The 23134-nt window shown below is 62.0% G+C and overlaps 1 protein-coding gene across 3 annotated transcripts; it reads left to right on the top strand.

Moving 5' to 3' along the window:
- Positions 1-2785: 2785 nt before the first annotated feature.
- On the top strand, positions 2786-18526 carry ZBTB7B (zinc finger and BTB domain containing 7B). Of its 3 annotated transcripts, none has more exons than XM_033092714.1 (4): positions 2786-2835; positions 2993-3091; positions 14716-15878; positions 16229-17015. In XM_033092714.1, exons 3-4 carry the CDS (start codon positions 14722-14724, stop codon positions 16692-16694), a joined length of 1623 nt encoding a protein of 540 aa, XP_032948605.1. In that variant the 5' UTR covers positions 2786-2835; positions 2993-3091; positions 14716-14721; the 3' UTR covers positions 16695-17015. The 3 variants fall into 3 exon arrangements, with proteins under 3 accessions (XP_032948605.1, XP_032948604.1, XP_032948606.1); XM_033092713.1 differs by having other exon boundaries at positions 2801-2818; positions 16229-18526; XM_033092715.1 differs by lacking the exons at positions 2786-2835; positions 2993-3091 and adding an exon at positions 8538-9197 and having other exon boundaries at positions 16229-18526.
- The last annotated feature ends 4608 nt before the right edge of the window (positions 18527-23134 follow it).

The raw sequence follows: 23134 nt of genomic DNA on the forward strand, positions 1-23134 counted from the left end.
CCTCTCTCCTCCAGGCTCTGCAGGCATCTAACTCCTCTGCGGCTGCCCTTTGGCGCACGTGGCCCAGCCAGCCGTCACTCTGACTCGCTGTCCCCAGTCAGCCCCAGGTATCAGTCCTCCCGAGGAGGGTTAACTCCCAGCCGGGGCTTTTATCCTTCTCTTTGGTTCAGCACCTCACTCTCCGTGTATTTACCCCCCTCCTGCTACTCTCCCCCCAAATTAAGGTCTAACTGGTCGCCTGAAGATTTACGTTAGAACGTGCAGATCTGGGACGCTCCCCTATCCCCACGAGGCCCCTGCAGGCCCCACACCTGCCCTCCAGTTCCCAATTCCAGTCCCGGCCTGGGGCGGGGCGGGGGTGGCGGCAGGCCCCAGGGGCCCTGCCGGGGTTTCGTGGGAGGGGACGGGGGCCCCCAGTCAGCGTTTCTTGGCCGCAGCTGTCTCGGTGGTTTGGCGCGGTATGGGCCCGGAGTTGGGGGGTAGGCGGGAATTTCAAGTCGGGGTTCCCCCCTCCGACTTCTTAGCAAAGAAGGGAGCTGTGTGGACCAGAAGAGAAATGTGGGAGGCGGGTCAATTAGGAACTATCAGGAGGTTCCAGGACTGTCAAGAATCAAGTGAGGAATGGCATTTCGGCCTCTGAAAGATCCAGGTTGGGTCCAGCAAGACGTCGGACACGACCCCCAACCAAGGGGGTCGCGGCGAGCCCGAGGCCCTGGGCGCCGTTCGCTTCTCTGTACCTAAGTGTTGGTGCCAAGGCGTCCGCCCTTCTATAGCCTCTGGAGGCCCTACGTCTGCTCTCCCTGGGCCACTTTCCCGCTCCCTTTTCCTTCGGCCATGCCTCCTCTTTCCCGAAGCAGCCCCCTCTCCATTTCACTTGTGCATCTGGCACTGCCGTCTCGCCCCTGGCACGGCCCTTCCCCACGCTATCACGACCCCGACGGCAGGAGAAGGGAGGGAAAAACCCTGGCCTGGACCCCACCCGCTCCGAGCCCTCACCAACCAGAATCTGACCGGCGAGGCCGAGAAGAAAACCCGGAGCTGTGACCAGCCTCGGGACCCAAGGGGGATAGGGACGATAGGAAAACCCGGAGCGGATTACCCGAGCGGGAGCGCCCCATGCCTGAAACTACCCCCTCCTTCCTATAGCCCCCCTAATTCTCCAGTGAGATAATGTCTGGGGGTGGGGGGCTGTTTGGTTTGGCCTGGGCCCTCAGGGGCGCCTCACACTTTCCGCCCCTGGCTAGGGCGCAGGGCAGCGGCCCCGAGGCTGAGTCACGGCCCGAAAGACGGGAGGGAGGAACCGGGACTCCGCCCCTCCCCCTGCGCGGGGATCCCGGGTCAGCCCGGGTGAGGGCCAGGGCCCCCCTGGCGCCGCCCATTGTGGTCCAACAGGTTGAGCTGGTGTCCCGCGGAGCCACCTGCTGGAAAGGGAGGGAGGCCCCCTGCGCAGGGGGTTGGGGAGGAGAAAGCGAGTCCGACCCGGTTCGGCCCGGCCTGCCACGGGGTGCAGAACCTGACCCGAGGTGTCCGGATTTGATGCCGTTTTACACTAGTGGGAGGGGCTCTTTAGGGTACGTAGCGCTGCAGGCCCAGTTGGAAGCGTCCCTCACAGGCTACCTTCCTCAGTTGGGGGGCACTGAAGTACATATCCTGGTCCCCTCCAAACCCACACATACACACATCCTAAAACACCCAGGCCACCTGAGTCTCTGAGCGAATCCACGTCAAGAGGTCCCTCCGCGGAGACTCAGTTTCTCCACTTAGGGAACCGGCAGGATGGAGGCGGGGAGCATAGCGCGAGCGCGCCTCCCCCTCCCCCTTAGCGATCCCGGCCCCTCCCCTCTGACAACGCCAAGGCCGCATCGGGCACCGGCTGGAGCGCAGAGGCTGCTAGCCCAGGGTGCCGATCCGTCCCCGCGGGGCGCAGTCACGCGTGGGGAGGGACGCAGAGTGCCCGCAACCTCAACTCCCCCGCTCCCACTGAGGGAGGCGAGGTGCGGCGTAGGAGCTAGAGCCGAGGGCCTGGTGACTCCCCCTCCCCCTACCTCCCGGGGCCCTGACCTGATTATAGCCCCTCACAGGACCCCCGCGCGCACAATTCCCTAAGTCCCCGCCTCAACCCCACCTTGCCTGTCTTTTACCTCTCATACCCTTCCCTCCCGAAGTGCTGACCCTACAGAAACCCCTCTGGGAGGAATGGAAGCCCTTGATGGGGGTGCTCGGTTCCCCGGCCGCTGCGGACACTACCCCCTCCCCCTTCCCCTCCTCCAGGTTTCAGGCCAGCCCCTCGGCTCCGCCCCCTCCCTGGCCGAACGCGAGGAAGGACCCGCTTGGGATGGGCGGGTGTTCAGGCCAATGAGCGGACAGGGCGGTGGAGTGCAGGGGGCGGGGCGGAGCCGCGGCAGAGGGCTGGATGGGGGTCCGGGGCGGAGCTCGAGTTAAGGTGGACTGAGGGAGATAGGGGCTAGAGGAGAGAGGAGAGGGAGGGGGGAGAGGGACCGCTGCAGGTGAAGGGAGAAAGAGAGAAGGAAAGAGGGAGGAAAAAGGAGGGTGGGAAAGGCTCGGAAAGCAAAGTAAGAGCTTGGAGGAAGGGAGCGAAAAAGGAGGGTGGGACCCATCTGCGCCCTGCAGGGACTGGCTGGACCAAGGGGTTGAAGTTTATGTCCTTATTGGGCGGAGGGAGGGGGGCCTGGGGGGGCGGGTGAAAAACCAGGAAGTGACAGAGGGTGTTGCTAAGGGTTTGGGGGGGGAGTTTGGGGGGTGGCAGGGGGCGGGGGGAGGGAGGGGAGGGATGGGGGGAAAGCAAGCAGGAGGACAGGTGAGACAGCAGGACAGGTGAGGCGGGCCCTGAGGGGGGGGCGGGTGGGAGCCAGGTGAATGTACGGTTCTCGGCGGCCGAGGGGGGGGCGGGCGGCAGGAGGAGGCAGAGGGCTGCGGAGGAGGAGCCCCCCAGCAGAGAGCGGCGAGCGACTGACCGCGGCCTTCTGACCAGGACCGGAGCAGGGCCCCAAGCCCCCGGGCCTGGCGGGGGACGCGCTTCTCCCTACACACTGCCTCAGCTGCTCCAGCCGGCGGACCCAGCGGCGGAAAGGTGAGTGTACCCCACTTTTATCTCCCAGCTCGGGGTCCCGCAGACTCCAGACTACTGCAGTGTCCTTCGTCTGTCCTGTAAGTGGGACCCCCCCACACACACGCACACGCATGCAGACCAGATTCCCACCACCACCCCCCCTTTCCAGCGCCTTCCCAATACCCCCGCCCCTTGGAATTGATTTTAACTGGGAGGAAAGGTAGAGAAGGAACTACGGCTGCCCTCAACCCGGGGCGGAGGGTCCCCAGAAACTTTCTCTGCACTTCTGGGATCAGACAGACTGGCGGCTCCGGGATGGAGAGAGGGCGAGGCAGCGCTGAGCGCTCCTCCAGTCTCCTTCGTGACTTTAGGGGGAGACCCCCGACCCGACCGAGTTGAGGGAATGGAAACGCTGACGGACTCTAACTAGGACAACGCGCTCCCCCCACCCGCGCCCCCTGGCGCGGTGGGTTGGACCGGGGCCAGTTGCAAGGGGGGTGGGGGGAGCGCAGGAGGAGCGGCGGCCGGGGGGAAAGTTACCGGCTGGACTATTCGGTTTCTTGCGCTTCCAGAACCGCGCTCTCTTTTCCGTAGTGGGGTTCAGCTACAACCTCCGAGCGACATAGAACGACCCCTCTCTCCGTCGTCCCTCGATCCCACTCCCTTCCTCGGGCTCCAGTCCCGCCGCCACCTTTTCAAAGCCAGCTCATGCCCCCAGAACCAGAGAGCGAGGGTGGGTAACTGGGAAGTATTTTACCTACCACCCGCGCCCCCACCGGCGCGGGCGCACCTGCCCCTACCCAGAGTGGGGGTCGCTACTGTGTTGTAGAGCCTACAGTGCGCGCCGCTGGCAGAGGGCTGCCATTCAAAGGGGTGGGGGGCGCTGCTTTCCATTTCCAGTTTTCTCTCCTCCCCACCCCACCCCAAGTCAGCGAGCGACGTGTCCCGGCCAGAGCGAGGGGGGGCTGGGAGTGGGGGGGGCCGGCGTGGGCAGCGGGTTGTGCCCGGACACGTGCCTGCCCAGGCGCCCCGGCCCTGCTGGTGTTTGGAGAGAGGGCGGGTCCCCTGCCCCCCGCCCCGTACAACCCCCACGTATCAAAGGGCGGCTGAGACGTGGTGAGACCTCGGGGCGCCCTGGGTGGGGGGGCAGGGAGCCTGGGTCCGGAGCAGGGGAGGGGCAGAGGCGCGGGTGCTAGCTGACCCACAGGAAACGAGCGCTGCTGACCTAGTTTGGGACACCGGAAGTGGGTGCTGGGGAGAGGGGGAGACCAGCAGGCTGTCCTGGCTTCCGGGCCAGGTGGAGGGCGTTCTTGAATTGACCCTCACCCGAATGCCTTGGAGACCCCTAGCTGCAGCTGAGGATGGGAATGAGTCAGCGCAGCTATTCCGCCTTCCCCCAACTTATTCCTGGAGGAGGGAGACAGTTTATCAGGGGCAGGGGGAGCCAGATTGGGTAGTGAGGGTTAAACCATGATGGGAATTCACCAGTTCCCCGAGGATGTATGTGTGTGGGGGGGGAAGGCGTAGAGGATTATGGGGTTGTCTCTTGCTCCCCCACACACACCAACTGGTTTGGTCACCCCTGTACCCGCCTGGCACTGCTGGGAGAGCTGGCATGGAGTGGGCATCAAGTTGGGAGGGGAGAGTAGGCATAAGGAGTGCTGTGCTGGGCTGGCGAGGGACGTATTTTTGACTGAGTTTGGGTGGTAGTTAGTGTTTCTCCTTAGTGGTGACTGGGGAGAAGGGCAGGGGGCTCCCCCTGGAGCAGCTGATGAAACAAGAAGAAATCTCTGTCAGTGCCTCCTGTCCCTGGCCCCCCCGGGACCCCAGTTCCCCCAGCGTGCCTCTGTTAAATGGTTGCTGTGGGCACAATGCAGCCTGCTGGCACCCTCAGACACTGTCCCCTCCCTTGGGTACCACACCCCCCAGCCTTAGCACAGGGGTCAGGAAGGGGTTAATGCCACCCAAAAGGGGCTCTGGGGAAGAAAGAAGGCAGTGCCCACCCGACTCAGGTGTCAAGGAGAGAGGCCTGCTCTAATAGGGCACTCCCATCACCACTCAGCTCTGACGGATATGCACCCCAGTGTCAGAAACAGGTGCTGACCTCTTCCCTCTTCCCTGTGGTGCCCCCTGGCACCCAGGGCCCCCAGCTCCTCCTTGGCCTAGTGCCCTCCCCGGGAGGGCGCGGCGGGCAGCGGGGGCTGGGCTAACAATGCACCATCGGGCCCTTTGTGTGCTTGCACTTGGCACCCTAGGGAAGGGTGGGGGAGGGGGGCCCAGCGGGCATGGGGGGCGGAGCGCCTCTGAGGTGGGGACAGTGCAGGCTGGGGGAGAGAAGCAGAGAATGAAAGCAGGTGGGGAGGAAAGGGAAGTAGGTCAGATAGGGTGCCGGCCCCCCATTCCAAGCCAAGGCTGAGAGAGCCAGCCCCTGATCCTATGGCTGCCCTCTGGCATCATGCTGTCTGAGGCACAGCCTAGGACTGGCATTTGGGGTCAGAAGTCACCGCCTAGGGGACTGCTCAGGTGGAGGAGGCCTGGCCTGGTACTGCCTCCTCCTTGGTGGCTGAGAGACCCAGTTCTGGCCGCAAGGCCGAGGCCCCAAGATGGGTAGTGAATGGACTGCAGACAGGGCAACGGCCCTCTGACAGCCGCCCTGGGCCTGCTTCGGGCGTCCTGCCTCTGGCCTGCTTGGTTTCCCTGACCTGCTAAGAGTAAGACTGCCCTGCCGCCAGGCCGTAGGGCCTGTGCCTGTTTTGGCCTAGGGCTGAAGAGGAGGGTGGGGGAGGAAGGTGGGGACGGATAGGACCCTGGCATGGGGTGTGCCTGCCCTGGCCTCTACCCTCCTCTCTGCTGAGTAAAACTCGTGAGTAAACTTGACGTTTTTGCCCGGACAGTTTGAAGTTGCCTCGCCGCCCCTCCACCCCCAGTCCTGCCAACACACAGGCGGCCAGGCGCCAAGGCGGGCCTGGGGGACTGTGGGGAAGGGGTTAGAATTGCTGTAGTCCACCGGCAGGGGCGTCGGAGGGGCGAGAAAGACCCCCCACCCAGCCAGACTCAGGTGTTGGCAAAGCTTGGCTGAGGCATGTAAGCATCTGCCCCAGAGCTTTGGGGAGCCCGGGGAAAGTGGCCTCGAAGCCCACTTCTGACTTCCACCCCGACTAAGGACAGGCACCCAGCTGCCATCTGGCCCCGAGTTGCCATCTTAATGTTTCGGAGGCTGACTGGCACAGGGGGAAACGCCCCTTAGCAAATTCCACAGGGAGACCAAAGAGGGCTGCCCTCTTCATTCTGTCCCACGGCACCGGGGTGGGTGGGAGGCTGGTGGCCTTGGCATCTCAGCCCTCTCTTCACTGAGGCCTCCCAGCTGCCATGGCTGTGGCCCCAGAGGATGGTGTCCTCATTTGTCGGCACTGTTCCTTGACCTCACACCTGGGCCTAACCCGACGCGTACCTTCCTCCACCGAACTCCCCTTAGGCCTGGTCCTGACCTCCCCCAACCTCTTCCTCTGCTTGCTGGCATCCCAGAACCAAGTCAACCATCAGAGCTCCCGATGCCAGATCCAGGGCTTAGGTGCCCCAGCAAAAGAGGGCTGCTGGCAAGCAAACTGAGCCAGTGACCCCCCCCAACAGACACACCAGTTTGCTATCGCTTGACTTCACTAACTCTTACGCGTCCCCAGGCCACCAGAACGGCAGGGGGAAATGCTTTCCCAGTCCCTACCCGGCCTCGGATACCCGGCCTCGGAGTGGGGCTCCACCAGGCCCTTGCTTTCGACCTCATGTTTCTGGCTTCAGTTTCCTTCCTGTTTCCACCGGCCCCCCCCCCACTCCTCCCCACCCATATGCCCCTTTCAACAGACATCCTCTCCTCCTTCCTTCCTCCTTTCCTCCCCCTTTGCCTGGGAGCAGGGGGTCCTCTCCCCCCATGGACCTCCTAGCCTTTTACCCCTTCTAAACACAGTCCCCTTGGAGATTTGTGACTAAGTCCTCTGCTGTGCCTTCGCCACCACACCAGCAAGGCTCTGGGGAAAAGAAGAGAGAGCACAAGGCTTCTCAAGGGAACTACAACTCCCAAGGTACATGCAAAGCAGTTGTGGTGCATACTGGGAGTTGTAGTCCTTGATCTCAATTTGGTGAAGTCTGGAAATGTTTCTGGATGGGAGTGAAAGCTAGGACTGGGATGAACTGGAACACAGGTACCCTCTGAATCCCCCCACCTGGTTCTCACCGTCCTGTTCCCCTGTGATACCATGTACCCAGGATTGACATCCATCCCCCCTGCTGAGACATGCTACCCATTCTTGTCTTAGGGCCCCACCCAAGAGATGCCCACACCCTGCCCTGCTGCCCCTGGCAGTGGTGAAATGGAGGGGCCCCCTGGACTCCCTCCCTGCCCCTGGGCCCCCTCCCCTCCCCCCCCCTCCCCCCTCCCCCCTCCCCCTGCCCCCTCCCCCCCTAGGCTTGTTTCCCTCCTTATGGGGATCAAAGGGCAGACAGCAGCCCCACCCCACTGCCTTGCAGGCTGCGGGCACTAGGGCTTTCAGGAATTGCAGGGACTTTGGTGCCCAAGCATTTGCTTGGGCAGGGGGAATGCTGGGAGGCTGGCGCCTGGTGGCAGAGAGACACACTGGTCTCCACCTTGGGGAGTGGAGCCTTCAATAACTGCTCACTGGGCTGTCCGTCCCCAGCCTCCCGGCCTCTTTGTGTGGCCCTGGCCCATGCACTGCCTCTTGATGAGATGGCTTGAGAACAGGGTCTTGGGCCTTATCTGTCGGACCCAGGGGCCTGGGCCCGCCTGGCTGGCACCAAGGCACAGGGGTGACCCTCCCCCACCTCGGGCCCACAGTTGGCATGGGGCACTGGGAGCAGGGGGGTAGAAGGGAGAGGAGGGCACGACTGCCAGCATCCTGGTGGGTAGGTGCCAACCGGGCCGGGAGCTGGTGAGGGGCAGCAGGCCAGCGGCATTGAGCCAGCAGCTGTTGGGGGGAAAGGGGAGGGGATATTTCGGGGGGCATTTCTGTAGTCCCCCCCAACCCAGCAGGACTTGGGATGGCCTAATGTGTGGAGGACACTAGGGCGCCCCTCATTCCAGGAGGAAGAGACCCCAGGAGTTGTTTAAGTGGAACATGATGGCCCACCCATCTCTGGGCTCAGAGCTCTCCTGAGTTGCCCCTCAGGCCCAGGCGGGTCCCACCCAACCGGCCAGGGTGGCAGCAGCTTGCGCAAGGGGTGGGGCTAGGCGCTTCCCAGCAGATGCCCCCTCCCGGCTCCTTCCTCTTTCGGTGCCCACAGCTCCCCCCATCTGCCCACCCCCCTCAGGCCGCTCTGTCCCCCTGACCCCCCTGGCCATTGGGGGCTGGCATGAGTGTTGCCCCCTGGCCTGGTTGGCAGGGGCTGGTGCCCAAGCAAGGAACTGTGGTATGTGAGTGGGTTTGGGGTGAGGCATGGGGAGGGCGGGGTGCTGCCTTGCCCAGCCCCTGAGGGCCCCGGCCCAGTACAGGGTGGGGAGAATTCGGCCAGCTCCCAGGGGGGCTGAGGGGCCTACTGGGGTCTGGAGGGCCTCCCTGTGGTCCCCTGTCACACCACATGCCCTGAGGGGCTGGGATCTGGGCACCTGTCACCCCTGGCACTGACTGTCCAGGGTTCCCCTCCTCCCTCTTCTGGCCACTGCCGCCTCCTGTCCCTTCCCCTCCCTTCTTCCTTCTCCTGGTCCCACCTCCAGCAGCCTCTCCCATTGCTCCTTCTCACCTCTGTCCTCCTGGACTGTCCTCGCTCCTACCTTTCCTCCCGCTCACCTTTTTCCCCTTTTAGGACTGAGTAAGGACAGGCGGGGGTGGGTACAGCTGGGGCTTCAGGCACCACAGGCAGAGAGTCTAGGCCCCCTCCCACGCTGCCAGCCCTCTGGTAACCCCTCCCTCCAAGCCGGGGGGAGGGGGGACAGCACCCAGAGGGTTAAGGCTCTAGGGGGGAGGGGCTGGGCCAGGTCGTGGGCGGCCCCTTTGAAGGAGGGAGCTGGAGCGGGGAACAGCCACCCTACCTACCCCCCCAGCCAGGCCCTCCCCACCCCTCCCAACCTGCTCCCCCCAGGGGTGAAGAGGAGTTACCGGCGAGGCCCCTCAGCGTTCAGGTGAGTAGGCCCGCTCTGGCTTGAGAGATCAGGCCCCAGGGGAGTTTTGGAGGCCTACAATTAGCCAAGGGTCAGAGACGACTGAAAAACAGGCTAAAAAGAGGGTGTCCAGACCTCACTGGGGGGTTTAGGGATCTAAGGTTCTGAGGAGCTGGAGTGTGGGGAAGCTTCAGCGTCTAGGGGCCCCACGAGGACAGCAGAGCAGAGCAAGGGGCCTACAGGAGCCGCGGGATTGCTGGGCCAGGACAGAAGGTTGGACAGGCTGGCAGGGAGCCGGGCTCCGGGGATCGGGCTGGGGTGTCCTCTGGGGCTGGGGGGCTCAGGTTTCTGCTGTCGGCTTGGCGGGTGTGGGGTTACCAGCCGGCTCGGTTACCCAGCTGGAGACACTAGGCGGGGGGGAGGGGGTGGGCACAGGGCAGACCCTGGCACCTTGTGCCTGTCTCCTTAGGCCCTAAGGGGAGCTGGCAATCCCAGGCAGACCCCGCTGGGAACCCTGATGGCCAGGGTCTAGCCAAGTGCACAGTTGCCTGGCCGAGGGTGGGCACCCTCCGGGGAAAATCCACCAGTTCCAGGGCTGGAAACTCTGACAGGCAGAGAGGCCTAAGCTGTCCCCCCCACCCCACCCCACATCCGCTCTCACCGTACCCCCCCACCCACCCTCCCCAACTGGCCCCCAAATTTTGGTTCTGTGCATCATCCGGAAGGGGGGCATGGGTACCCTAAGTGCAGTCATCCCATGGCAAGACTAGGCCTTGGCGGGCAGAGCAGCCTCTTTGATTTAATTCCTCTGCCTCTCTCTGGACCAAGCATGTCCAGTGAGAAAAGTCGGGATGCTTGGGGTTTGGCTAAATGGAGAAAGTGGGAGAGGCTTGAGAGAGAGAACTGGAAGGGAGAAGAAAGGAGAGGTAGCGCTGGTTCCTGGGAGGCCGCGGGCACAGATGTGCTGAAGGAGGCAGAAGCCTGGCAAAGGCCAAAGGAGGGAAAGCCCAGGGTGATGGCGGAGTGGGGACAAGGGTCAGAGAAGGCAGTAAGGGGACAGAAGAGGAGGCCAAGAAAAAGGGCCCACAGTGGAGAGTGGCTGATGGGTCGGGGTCCCCCAATGTCAAGGCGGGGAAGCTGGGGAAGGGAGAGGCGCCCCCATTCCTTCTTCCGCCATCTTTCATCGCCCTCAGAGTTCCTGATGCAGCCCGAGAGGCAGTGGGCTCGGGCTGGTGTCATGGAAGGAGAATGTGGGGAACACAGGTCTCTCTCACGTCAGGAGTCCCGGTACCAGGAATTGGGGATTTTGAGGGAGGCGAGGCTTAACCCCCACAGCACCGGGAAGCAGCCAGCTCCCCTGCCTCCTTCCCCCTTCGTGGCTTGCGGTCTCTCTTCCCCTCTCTTCCCCGCCTAGGCCCCCAGGAAGTGTGAGTGCTGGGGGTGGTGAGGTTAGGAGGGGGGAAGCGGCATATGGGGGATGGGGAAGTCATGCACTAGCTTTGGAGGGGCTGGAGTGGGGAAAGGAGGGCTCCGTAAAGGACTTGGGCATCCCTGGGCAGAGGGCCTCTCCTGCGAAGCCCTTCCAACCCGCCAGGGGATACACCTCAGCCCCTCACCCTGCCTTCCCAACTGGCCAGTCCAGATGGCTTCAGCCCCTGGGCCCCAGAGGCCCTGGGAAGGGGTGGGAGAAGCTGGGGAACTAGGATTCCTGGGTCCCTGAGGACTTTGGACTGGCTGTCCTAGTTCCCCACCCCCCTGGTCCAGCCACAGGCCAAAGCCCTGCTGGCTTCGTGCAAACTTAGCTCCAAAAAAACAGGAAGAGAACCTGAGGCTGGAGTTGGGGTGGGAGTTGGGGGATAGAAAGGAGAAAGAAGTAAGGGGGAGGGGTGGCTAACCAAGGTGGGGGCGGCACCAGGAAGAGCCCCAGGTCTCTCCATCACTCCCGGCAGGAGGATGTCACAGTCCGGTCCTCCCTCACCCCAAGCTGCTGCACCTGGAGAAGCCTGGCCAGGCCCCTCTCAGGCTCCCTGGCAGAGCCTGGAGGTGGGGGCCTTAGAGCTGGGGTGGGGGGGCTCTGTGTGCCTGTGTCTCAGGCCCATATCTATTTTCTCCGCTGCTAATCCTGGTTCCGCCTGCTGCCCCCCACACTAAGCCTCACTCCCCTAATCCCCAGGGTGTGGGGAAGGGGGGCCAGCTTTACTCAGCCGCCCTGTTCAGGGCCTCGTATCCCTGCTCTTCAGCTGGCTCGAGCCAGCAGTGTTGGCCCTGGTGCCCCCAGCCCTGCACTGGACACTGCCTGAGGTCAGCCCTGGAAAGAGTTCCAGCCTCCTTTTCCTTTCCAAGCCAGGCCAGTGCCCTCTGCCTTTTGGTTTCTTGGTGGGGGACACACCCTGGCAGGTGTCCTTGGGCCCTGAGGGGCAGGTGATAGGGGTTCTCTCCTTTGCCCCCATTCCACCTTTCTTACCCCAAAGTCTTCCCCCCACCAAAGATGCGGCAGGCTTGACTCAGGGCCCAGTTTCAAGAGAGCTGCCCACTGGCTTGGCCGGTCTAGCAGGCCTGACAGTGAGGGGAGCCTGGGGGGGTGGCGGGAAAGGGGGGAGTGATGGGGCGGGGCCCCCCGTTCTTCCCCCTACCAGGCAAACAGACCAAACAGACCTCGCCTGGTTCCCTGGCACAGCTGCCCCCCCAACCACCACACACGCCCATGCCCACGAGGTCTTAGCAAGAGGGGGCATGCCAGGCTGGGTGGGGATGGGCCGCCCTCATGGGGCGTTAGGGGGCTGGGCCCTCTGGGATGCAGAGGTGGGAAGGGTGCCCAAGATGGGGTGGGCATCCTGGCACCAGTGCCCCACCCTGGCAGAGAGAAGGGGGAGGCCTCCACCCCACCCACCCCTCCCAGAAGATGGGGATAGGAGTGCCCCCTTGGCCTGGTTGGCACCAGCATAGTTCCAGGTGGCACCTAAGTTGGCATGGGTGCCAGAGCCCTGGGTAAGGGCTGGGGGAGTTTCCCAGAAGCTAGAGAACCGTATGAATCCCTGCCCTTCCCACGTGTGTCCTCTGCCTCTCCCCTTCTTCATTGTTACCTCATGGCCATGGGCATTGGAGTCGGGCCTAAGGGGTTAAACACCCACCCTTGCCCAAGCCCGGTGTGAGTTGGGTGGTGAACCAGCCTGAGTCTGTGACCTGACAGCAGGGTCAGCCAATCAGCGTCCCCACCACACCAAGTTGCCACAGAGACCGACTGGCCCTGGGGTGGGAGAAAGAAGGCGGGCTTAGCAGCAGGAATGGGTAGGGTGGGGAGGAAAGGAGGGAGAGGGATGGGGTGAGCCACGTGCCTGCGGGTGCCCAGCTCCTGGCCAATGGGCAGCGAGGACAGCCCCACCCATCCCCTTCTGGAGGGACAGGATCGGCTTGGGCCCAGGAGGGTGCCCACTGCTGCTTAAGTGGCCACTGCTGCTGCTGCTGCTGCCCACCGGGTTTCTGTTTGTTCCTGAGTCCTGGAGCCATTTACCACTTGTACTATTTGTAAAGTGCAGGTGGGAGAACCAAAAGGAACTGGGAGAACGCCCACACTGCTTGGCCCCCAGGGAGAGAAGTGATTTGGGGACTTAAGGTGGGGATGGGTGGACTAGTCTAAGGGTACGGAGGTGTGGCTTCCAAGCAAAGCTTGTGAGGGTGCAGCAGCCCTGGCATTGCAACGAAGGTGGAAGGCAGGGAGACAATGCGTCCTTGTGTCTTAAAGAGGAAACTTGTGGCCCTCTACCAACCCCCCCAAAATACCTTTCCCCATCAGTGGCCAGGGCTGAGCAGCTGTTGGGAATAGCAGAGAAGACACTGTCAAAATGTCAGTGGGACTTGTCCTAAGGATCATCTAGGTCAGTCTTTAATCTTATAGGTGGAGGAAACAGGCGTCCTCGGGAAAGGAAGTGAGTTGTCCAAGGTCATGTAGCTAATAGTAACCTGACTCCCTACGGGTGATGTGAGGGACGGAGGCAGACCTGTCCCCAAGTAGTTTTCCCAGCAGAGGCCACCTGCACAGTGGAACCTGCCCTCAGGTGAGGCCTTGCTTCTCCCTCCCAAGGCCAGAACGTTTATTGAGCCCCTACTGTGTATCAGGCACTGTGCCACACTTGGTCCCATTTGACTCAGTTCCCACCACCCTAGGAGTCAGGTGGCGTTATCCCCATGTTATAGATGAGCAAGGAGGTCCAGAGATTGAATCACTTGTTTAAGGTCACAGAGCTAGTCAGCACAGAATGAGGATTCAAACTCAAGCTGGGCTGACTCCAGAGCCCAGCTCTTTTCAGGCCCCAACTCTGTCTCCAGTTGCTCCAGATCCACCAAATGTCAGGGCCAAAGGGCTTGAGCCCTTGGGGCTTCCACTCCCACCCCCTCCGTGTACATCTAAGGAGGTGGAAGCACAGAGAAAAATGACTGGCCCAAGGTCATTCAGCAAGCGAGTAGCAAAGCCAGGACCTGAAGCAGATCTCCCCACCTCCAGGCCAGACTCAGCCTTGGGATTGCTGGCAGCTCTACGTCTTCTGCCGCTGTGCCTTGGAGGGAAGCATAGAGGTTGGAAGGTGGCGCTCTGGAGAGAGGGGGCTCTCCTAACTGGCCAGGAATGGGGAGGGAGAGGTGGTGGTGGTGGTAGCAGAGGTGGAGAGGGGTGGGACTGGAACTTGGCCTATTGGCAGTGGGGGAGGGGGCGGGAACGATGCTTATCTGTGCGGGGCAGGAAGCACCCGCGCCAGCCAGCGACACCCCAGCAAAGGCAGAGGCAAAGCGAGGCTGCTCCTGGGCCTTGTGGGGGGGGGGAGGGTGTGGGGGGGGAATGCTGGGACCTGTGTTTCCCTTTTGACTTCTAGAAGGGGAGATGCATTTTGGGTGGTGGGAGAGGGGCCGGGAAGCTGCCTCTCCTGGTTGCCATAGTGCTTTACGGTGCACCCAAGTACTTGAGGGCCACAACTCCAGTCAGAGCCCCTGACCACGCCTCCCGCAGACCTTGGTCCAGCTTGAATCTGAAATGTCACTGGCCTCTCTCTGGGCTGTGCAGACCTTCCATCAGCTACCCCGCTTTTCAGATGACTGAGGCCGACTGCCAGAGCCACCTAGAGTCCTTCCGCCAATCCTTCATGAAGCCTGAACCAGGACTCAGGCATCCTCTGTCCCAGCCCACAGCTTCTTCCAAGGGATGGGGGGTGGGGCCCGGGCAAGGGCTTCGAGAAGGTCCAGGGCTCCTGCCCTCCCCAAGGCTGCACAGTGCACAGTGGTGAGGAACTCGGCCCGCTGCCTGGGCTTGGGCCCGTGCGGCACTGAACTTGGAAAGTCACTTCCCGTCTGTGCCTCAGGTTCCTTGTCTGTTAAACGGATGATAAGCGTCCCTTCTGAGGGTTGTGGAAGAGTAATGGGTGTAAAATGCTTCCAGGACTATCTGGCATGTCGCAGCCGTCAGTGAGCCTTGGCCAATGTTGCTTCTCCTTCCCTGGACCCCCTTGCAGGGCCGAGCGCTCTTAACCTTCCCCTTTTCTTGACCTTGCAGGAGAAGATGGGGAGCCCAGAGGACGACCTGATTGGGATTCCATTCCCAGACCACAGCAGTGAGCTCTTGAGCTGCCTCAACGAGCAGCGCCAGCTGGGCCACCTCTGTGACCTCACCATCCGGACGCAGGGCCTGGAATACCGCACCCACCGCGCTGTGCTGGCTGCCTGCAGCCACTACTTCAAGAAGCTCTTCACCGAGGGCGGTGGTGGCGGAGCAGTCATGGGCGCTGCGGGCGGCGGGACGGCTGCTGGGGGAGCAGGGGCTGGTGTCTGCGAGCTGGACTTCGTGGGGCCGGAGGCTCTGGGGGCCCTGCTCGAGTTTGCCTACACAGCCACATTGACCACCAGCAGCGCCAACATGCCGGCGGTGCTGCAGGCTGCCCAGCTGCTGGAGATCCCGTGTGTCATTGCCGCCTGCATGGAGATTCTGCAGGGCAGTGGCCTAGAAGCCCCCAGCCCTGACGAGGATGACTGTGAGCGAGCCCGCCAGTACCTGGAGGCCTTCGCCACAGCCACAGCCTCGGGAGTTCCCAATGGTGACGACAGCCCTCCACAGGTGCCCCTCCCACAACCACCACCACCACCACCGCCACCACCGCGGCCTGTGGCCCGCCGTAGCCGAAAGCCTCGAAAAGCTTTCCTGCAGACCAAGGGGGCCCGGCCGAACCACCTAGTACCCGAGGGGCCCACAGCGCTCACCCATCCCTTGGCTTACGAGGAGGAGGACGTGGCAGGCAGAGTGGGCAGCAGTGGGCTGGGAGACAGCTACAGCCCTCCCACAGGGACTGCCTCCCCCCCTGAGGGACCCCTGAGCTACGAGCCCTATGAAGGTGAGGAAGAGGAGGAGGAGCTGGTATACCCCCCGGCCTACGGGCTGGCGCAAGGCGGCGGGCCCCCGCTGTCCCCAGAGGAGCTGGGCTCAGATGAGGACGCCATCGATCCGGACCTGATGGCCTACCTAAGTTCCCTGCACCAGGACGCCCTGGCACCAGGCCTGGACGGCCAAGACAAGCTGGTGCGCAAACGCCGCTCCCAGATGCCCCAGGAGTGCCCCGTCTGCCATAAGATTATCCACGGGGCGGGCAAGCTGCCGCGCCACATGAGGACCCATACGGGTGAGAAGCCCTTTGCCTGTGAGGTCTGCGGCGTCCGCTTCACCCGGTGAGCACAGTGGGGAAGGGACGCGGTGGGGGGCCATGTCATGGGAGGGGGGAGGTTATGAGACCTGAGGTGGGGAGGTAGGTGATCCTGGAGGGTGTGGGGGGCGGTGTTAGTAGAGAGAGGAGAGACCAGGAGAAAGGAAGTCACTGGGATGGGGCTTGGGGGTCATCTGGACATGAAAGATTTGGTGTCCAAGAAGGCTCTGCTGGGGACAATCAGCAAGAGTATCCCGGGGCAATAATGGGGACACAAATGGTGAGGGTCAGGAGGGGGATAAGGCCTGGGAACCTGGCGGGAGGAGCCCAGGACCTGTCCTGATGGTCCCTTCGCCCCTCCCCTTGCCATGCCAGGAATGACAAGCTGAAAATCCACATGCGGAAGCACACGGGAGAGCGCCCCTACTCGTGCTCGCACTGCCCAGCCCGCTTCCTGCACAGCTACGACCTCAAGAACCACATGCACCTGCACACGGGGGACCGGCCCTATGAGTGCCACCTGTGCCACAAGGCTTTCGCCAAGGAGGACCACCTGCAGCGCCACCTCAAGGGCCAGAACTGCCTGGAGGTGCGCACCCGGCGGCGCCGCAAGGACGATGCGCCTCCGCACTACCCGCCGCCCTCCGCCACCGCCCAGTCCCCCGCCGGCCTCGACCTCTCCAATGGCCACTTGGACAACTTCCGCCTCTCTCTGGCTCGATTCTGGGAGCAGTCAGCCCCCACCGGGCCCCCGGTCTCCACCCCGGGGCCTCCCGATGACGACGAGGAAGAGGGGGCACCCACCACGCCTCAGGCCGAAGGTGCCATGGAGTCCTCTTAAAGAGGGACGAGTGGCCAGGCTGGAGCAGCACAAGGCCGGGGCCGCCCATGCCAAGCGGTGGGAGCGCACAGGACAGACAGAGCTGGGGTGGGGGCACTGAGCCTCCCTGGCGTCAGAAATCAGCCCTTTCTCCCCAGAGCCCTCATTCCAGTGCCCAGCTGAGAAGGTTTTGGGGCAGAGGCTCCGCAGATTGGGGTGATCTCCCAAGGAGTGATCCATATATTATGTATATATTTACAGCTCTATTGTAAAGGTGGGGTCCCTCTTCCCAGCTGCTCCTGGGGAGTAGAAGCAATAATGTATTTCCGATTTGTGGGGCCCCTCTTCGGCTATGCGGGTTTCTAGGGGGTGCGGGGCTTGGGACCAAAGCCTTGCCCTGCCCCCATGCCCCTTGGGGTTTTGGCTGTGTAAGGGGGTGAAGGACTGCCCCTCCCTTCCGAGACCCCTCCTTCCTGGTTTCTGTTCCCTTTTCCTGGAAGTGAATTATGCAAAGGGGGGCCGGCAAAGGAAGGGTAGGTGGGGGAAAGCAAGGTAGAAGAAGCTTGAATGACCAGGGGACTGGGCCTGTAAGGAAGGAGCCATCCCAGTCCCCCTCCGCCCTGCTCCCAGCGCTGAGTCATGGGGTCCCGGAGAAGGGGGCGGGGTGGCCTGATTGGCTCGCCTGCCCCTGGGGGCAGCGGGAGGGGCCCCGCCCAGCTAGGGGTGCCGCTCGCCCGTCTCCTCCCTGGCCCTCCCCCTCCCCTCCCGCGTCCCCGGGCAGGGAATGTCTTGTTCCCGCCGCTCCCTCCCCGGGGCCAGAGGGCAGGGCGGGCTGGGCGGCGTCCTACCCTCTTCTCCTCCCCACCTCCTCCCCGCCCAGGTGCGAGCCGGAGCCGCCACCACCGCTGCCGCCCCTGACTCACGCCGCCCCCGGGCTGGCGCGGCACAGGGTGTGGGACGGGGTGAGGGGTTGGGGGTGCCGCGCGGAGAGCGGGCGAGCCGGCGCCATCTGGTGGCCATGCCCCGCGCGGGCGAGCGCCCCCGGCGGCCACTTGGCCTTTGTCACCTCAATCACCCAGCTGAAGAGCTGGGCCCCCTTGCCAAGGAGGGCACACAACTCTTGGGGGCCGCTGGGAAAGCGGGCTGCGGAGCTGTGGGAAAGGGACCCTTTTCCCAGGGCTCTGCCAGCCAGGCACCGTCAGATCGGGGAGAATAACCCCCTCCCTCTTCTAAGATCGAATCTGCCCCTTTCTGTACATAGCCTGTTCTCTTGGTCTCATTGGAATCTAGTTTCAAATTTTTAACTACCCAATTCTGCTGGGGGTGGGGTATCTCCCCCTCCCCTTCCTCGCTGGGTGCTGGACCCCCGTGGCGGCCTGGGCTCTGCCTTGCACTATTTCCCCTCCCTGGCCTGGCGGCCCCTCCCCCTCCTTAAGAGGGGCAGGTTTAGGGGCCCGGTGCTCTCCCTCCCTCCATCCAACCCCTTGCCCATTTGCACAGCTGCCCAGATACCCCCAATAGTGGGGGGGGTCACAGGGAGGGGGTAGCGGGACCAGTCCCTGTATCTATTTAAAAAATGATGATGTAATATATTGGGGTACGGGGAGGTCGGGTTGCCCTGGGCCTCATCTTAGCATTTCAGGTGTTGGGGGAGCCCAGGGCTGGGGAAACCCGGGGCCTAGCCCCAGGGAGTGAGGACAATGTGGCCTCCCCCCTCCCCTCTCGCGGCTTCTCCACTCAGTGCCTTAGGGGGGGAGGCAATCCCCCCTCTCCCGTTCCCCTCCCCGACCCCCGACCTCCCCCCACCTTGGGTGTAAACGACAGGAAGAAATAATAATAATTTAAGATTCACACTGTGTCTACCTTTGGTTCCTTTATTTTGGGGTGGGAGGGAGGGATCCCGAGGAGAGGGAGATGGGGGCAGAGGACGTGCGAGGTGGTCAGTGGATCTGGGAGGGCTTGGGCATGCTGACAAACCGCGCCTCAGGGGGACCTTACGGCCTGTGCCACCTCTGCCTAGGCCCCTTCTCCTCATCCAGGTCACTGGGGAGGTGAGGAAGAGGGTCGTCCGGTTAGTCATCCACATTCTGTTCTGACGGGCGCATTCCTGCCCCCGGTCCCGTATGTTCAGATCTGCCCTCTGTTATTCACCAGCCCCGACCGCTCTCACAGGCCCCCAGGCGCAGCAGCCCATGGCTCAACATCTGATTGCTGGCCGATGCTGAGAGCCCAGCGGGCAATGACTTGCCCAAGGTCACATGGCTAGTGAGGGCAGAACCACTGTGACCTCGTGATAATACCTGGTCAGGGTTCAAGCTGCCCCCTCAGGCAACCCAGCTTGGAATTTCCCTGAGCCCTCAGGAGCCTCTAGAAATGAAGCCATTCTTCCCGTCACCACTCCCAGCCCCCTCAGTGCAATGTGCCCCCTGGACACTCCTCCCAAGTCGGGGAGCTGCTTGTCTCAAACCCTGTTGGCCCATGGCATTTTGCAAAGCCCCTGGCAGCCATGGCAGCAGCACCACGGGCTGGGGCTGGCTCCCCAGGCCTGCCAGATGCCCTGCCACGGCCCTCCAGAGCCCCATCCCAGACTGGCCGCTTGGGATGCCCAGCAGGCTTCCCACAGGAAGACGCATCTAACTTCGGCTTTCAAGCCTTGTCTCCCTTCACCTCTGCTCCCACTCGGACATCCGCTTCAACTTGGCCACTCCCTGGATTTGTCCCAGAATTCTTCCCTAGCTGTGTGTCCGTCCTGGCCACTGCCCCGGCTGTAACACCTCCTCCTGATAGAGACCCTAGAGTGCGCCCTGGGATCTCAAGACCTTCTCTTCCCCAAGGCCAGTCATCTCAGACACTTACTGAAGACACCCCAGTTCTCTCCGCATCTTGTCCTTCCCCGGACCCACCCAAAAAAAGCCTTCACCCCTCGAATCCTGTTCATGGCTACCACATCAGCCCAAGAAAACCCCGGAAGCAAGCACACCGGTCAGCCATCGCAAGTAATGGTTTCTAACATCACCCGGGCCTTTCATGCTACCTGGAAACCCCTTAACCTCCCCTCTCAGGCTCTTTGCACTCCACCCCTCACTCCTGGAAACCTGTATCCCACTCCCAGCCCCTCCTTTGCTCTCAGCAGGCGCCCTTGCCTCCTACTCCCCAGAGAAAAGCCAGCCTACCAGACTGGAGCGGGCTCAGCTTTGCTCAGGAACTGGCTTGTCTGTCACCTCCCACGCAGGGCAAGCATCCTATTCAAGCCACCTGGCCCACCTGGCCAGATCTCACCTGTCTTCAATGCTCTTTTTCACCTCTTAAATGCTCACATCTCCCTATCCGTGGATAAGAAAAGATCCTTTAGTGCTGGGTCCCCTTCAAGCTACTCTCTTTCTGTGTGAAGCCAACTCTTCACCATCGAGCTTCCTTCTTTTAACCACAGCAGTGATATTTTAAAAAAGAATGCTCGAACTTCTTGCAAGGGATACAGAACCTTGTACCGTTTCTGTTTCTGCGTCTTTTCTATTAGTCACCCCTCAACCCGTTATGCTTTGGGCTTTCCTGGTGCCACAAAAAACGTTCCCACCAGCCATGCCAATGATCTCTCCACCGCCAAATATAAGGGCGGTCTCCAGTCCTTATGCTCCCCGATCATCGCAGCGCTTGAGATGCTTGGCTCTCTTGGATTCTTGAGCTCTCCCTCCTCAGCTTGTGACTGAGCCCCTCTCCTCGCCTACTACGCTCTCCTCCCTCCTATGGTCTCTAAATTCACAACCCCCCAAACACACCCCAGCCCAGAGCCCCGCCCTTTTCCAGCTCTTCCCTGGGCATCTCCAGTTGGATTCTCTACAGGTACGTCAAGGCCTCCAACTGGGGTCAAGGCCTCCAACTGGGCCATTCGTCTTTCCGGAGACCTGTCCCTCTCGCCCTCACACCTGCCCAGTGCCACGCACAAACTCCCGGTCACTCTCAGCACCTGTCCTGAGGCCACCACTGACTTCTACACTAAATCAGCCTCCTCTCCGCCTTCTCAGCTTCTTGTCCTAAAAGACAAATATGAGCGTGTCCCTTTCTGGCCCAAGATCCTCAGATGGCAAGTCAGGCCTTCTCCCATCTCTCCCACCTTGACTTCCGCCCTCATTGTTCAGTGTTCTCTGAGGTTTCCACCCAGACACACCCCTTCGGCACGTTCCTCCAGGGCTGGGGTGCTGACACAGAGCAGGCACGCGGCAGACCTGCCTGCATCCCTTCGTCTCTGTCTCCAGCTCTCCCAGAGGCCTAGGCCCGCAGGAGCCCTTTGGGAATGGAACAGAACGTACTTGGGCCTCCCAGGCCCCAGCCCCTGCTTTCTGTTCACCTGAACTCAGAGCTGGACTCGGATGAGAGGGTCCTACCCATCGCTTCCTGGAGCCGTTGCCGCAGTAACACCTCCTGCATGGGGTCCTTTCTTCGAGCTGCAGCCAACCATAGCCGGGGGCCCTCGTCATCACTGGAGTCCCTGAAGAAGCCTCCCATGTGTCAGTGGCCTACAGAGATCCTGGGGGAGGGGTGTGTGCTCCCACTGCCCCTATAGACTGACTCCCTGTCTCAAGGGAGACTTACAGCTCCAGGTCCAGTTCTCCTTGATAGGAGAGGGGAGATGCACACACAGAGCAGGTGTTGTCCAGGAGGCCGAAACAGGTGAGGCAGAAGAGACCTGCAGGGGGACAGGAGCGAGGGTGCACTTGAGCTTACCCACCGTGCTCCCTGGCTTCCACCCTACCCCGTCCCTGGGGGGGCCGTCCTTGTTAAGTGGTGCACACTAGGGAATTTCTGCAATATAAATTCTGCTCACGTGGGAGAATTAAGGCAGACATGGAGAAAGGGAGCTCCCTGAGGGTTCTATGAAAGAGAACACATATAGTAACGAAGGGAGGGGTAAAAGGTGGGTCCAGGAGCCGTCCGGTCCCTAAAGGAAGGACCACAGTTGATTGTCACCGCAAATGTAGTGAGTCCCAGCAAGGAGAGGCAGAGTGCCCAGGCCTCTCACCTCGGCAGCCCGGGGTACTGCAGGACACAAAGCTCTCCGTGTCCCCCTCATCTTGGGGCTGCCCACAGCCTAGGCAGTAGGTCTGGTGCTGCCAAACACGGCTGATAAACGGAGCCAGATAGACGCACCTGAGGAGAAAGGGCCTGGACAGTAAGCAGGCTGCTGAGCTGGCCAAACCCTCGCCTCTGCAGCACCGCCCTCCAAACCAAGGGTTGGCCTTCCTGCAGTCTAACCTCCATGCCTCAGACTGTAGCAACAACCTTTCTGGTGCTTACTCTCCTCTCTTCACTCCCCACCTCTAAGAATGTTCATCCCTAATTCTCCCTCTCAGGGCAAGAATGGCATGAAATGGGCACCCTCTTCAACCAAACCTCTGGACACTTAGGAAGGACAGTGATTCATTCTGACCCCTGGCTCTTTTTCTGTCCCCTCTTGCCCCACTCTTGTAAGGAAGGACAATGAGCTCACCGCCTGGCCAGCACCTGGAGGGCACTCATGTAGCCCTGGTCAGCTGCCCGCCGCCTCACTGCTCGGCGCAGGGCAGCCAACGGGTTGGATCGGCGGCTCAGAAGAACATTGTAGAGATAGGAGATCCTCTCCTGGGGGAGGGCAGGTCAGGGACGGGGTCCCCTTGTCCCTGTTTCATCCGCTTGGCATGACCCCTGCACTCATGTCCGCTTCCTACCTTTGCCTTCTGCCCAACTCCTCTGAGTCCATCTAGGCTGGGCTCAAATGTCCCTTCCTCTGGGAAGCCTTCTGGACTCCCTCCGGCAGTTACCCCTCCCCTCCTCTGGGTTTCCATAGCACTCTACTCAGTGTTCACGGCAGAGCCTGTCTGGCCTGCCTGGACACTCTGAGCTCAGACTGTCCTTCACCTTGGCACCCTCAAGGCCAGCAGACTGACTCGCCTACAATAGATGCTCAGTAAACCATTTGGAATCGAATGAGCAGATGATGAGTTTCCACTCACACCTCAGCATGCCAACACAGCCCTTCCCCCCCATGGTTTTAACAGCACTCAGGAGGCAAGCTCTGTCCCAGGAAGCCCTGCGCCAAGAAGCTGCATTCCTCCCAGCCCCGTCTGGGATCCAGAGACCTATGGTCCAGGCAATCTTTGGGGTTCAGCCAGAGGAGAGAGGGTTGGGGCTGCTGAAGGACTCAACGCTCCCTAAAACCAAGACCAACAGCCGCAAGGTTAGCCCCCGGGGCGGGGGCGGGGACTGGCTGTGAGCCCCTCACCTGTTCCCGGGATGGGTAGTAGGATGCACAGATGACCCTCCGTAGCCGACTGACGTAGCTGCCAAACAGGGTGACGAAGAAGCATAGGCCATACATGACGCCTGGGGACACAGCAGGCACAGTGCCACTGCCGGTGGGTGCAGGTGGCAGCCACAGCCCAGCAGTCTGCGCCCCTCCCACCCTGAGTGATTGTTACCAATGACTA

Source organism: Rhinolophus ferrumequinum, chromosome 22, assembly GCF_004115265.2.
Source record: "Rhinolophus ferrumequinum isolate MPI-CBG mRhiFer1 chromosome 22, mRhiFer1_v1.p, whole genome shotgun sequence".
Lineage (NCBI taxonomy): Eukaryota > Metazoa > Chordata > Mammalia > Chiroptera > Rhinolophidae > Rhinolophus > Rhinolophus ferrumequinum.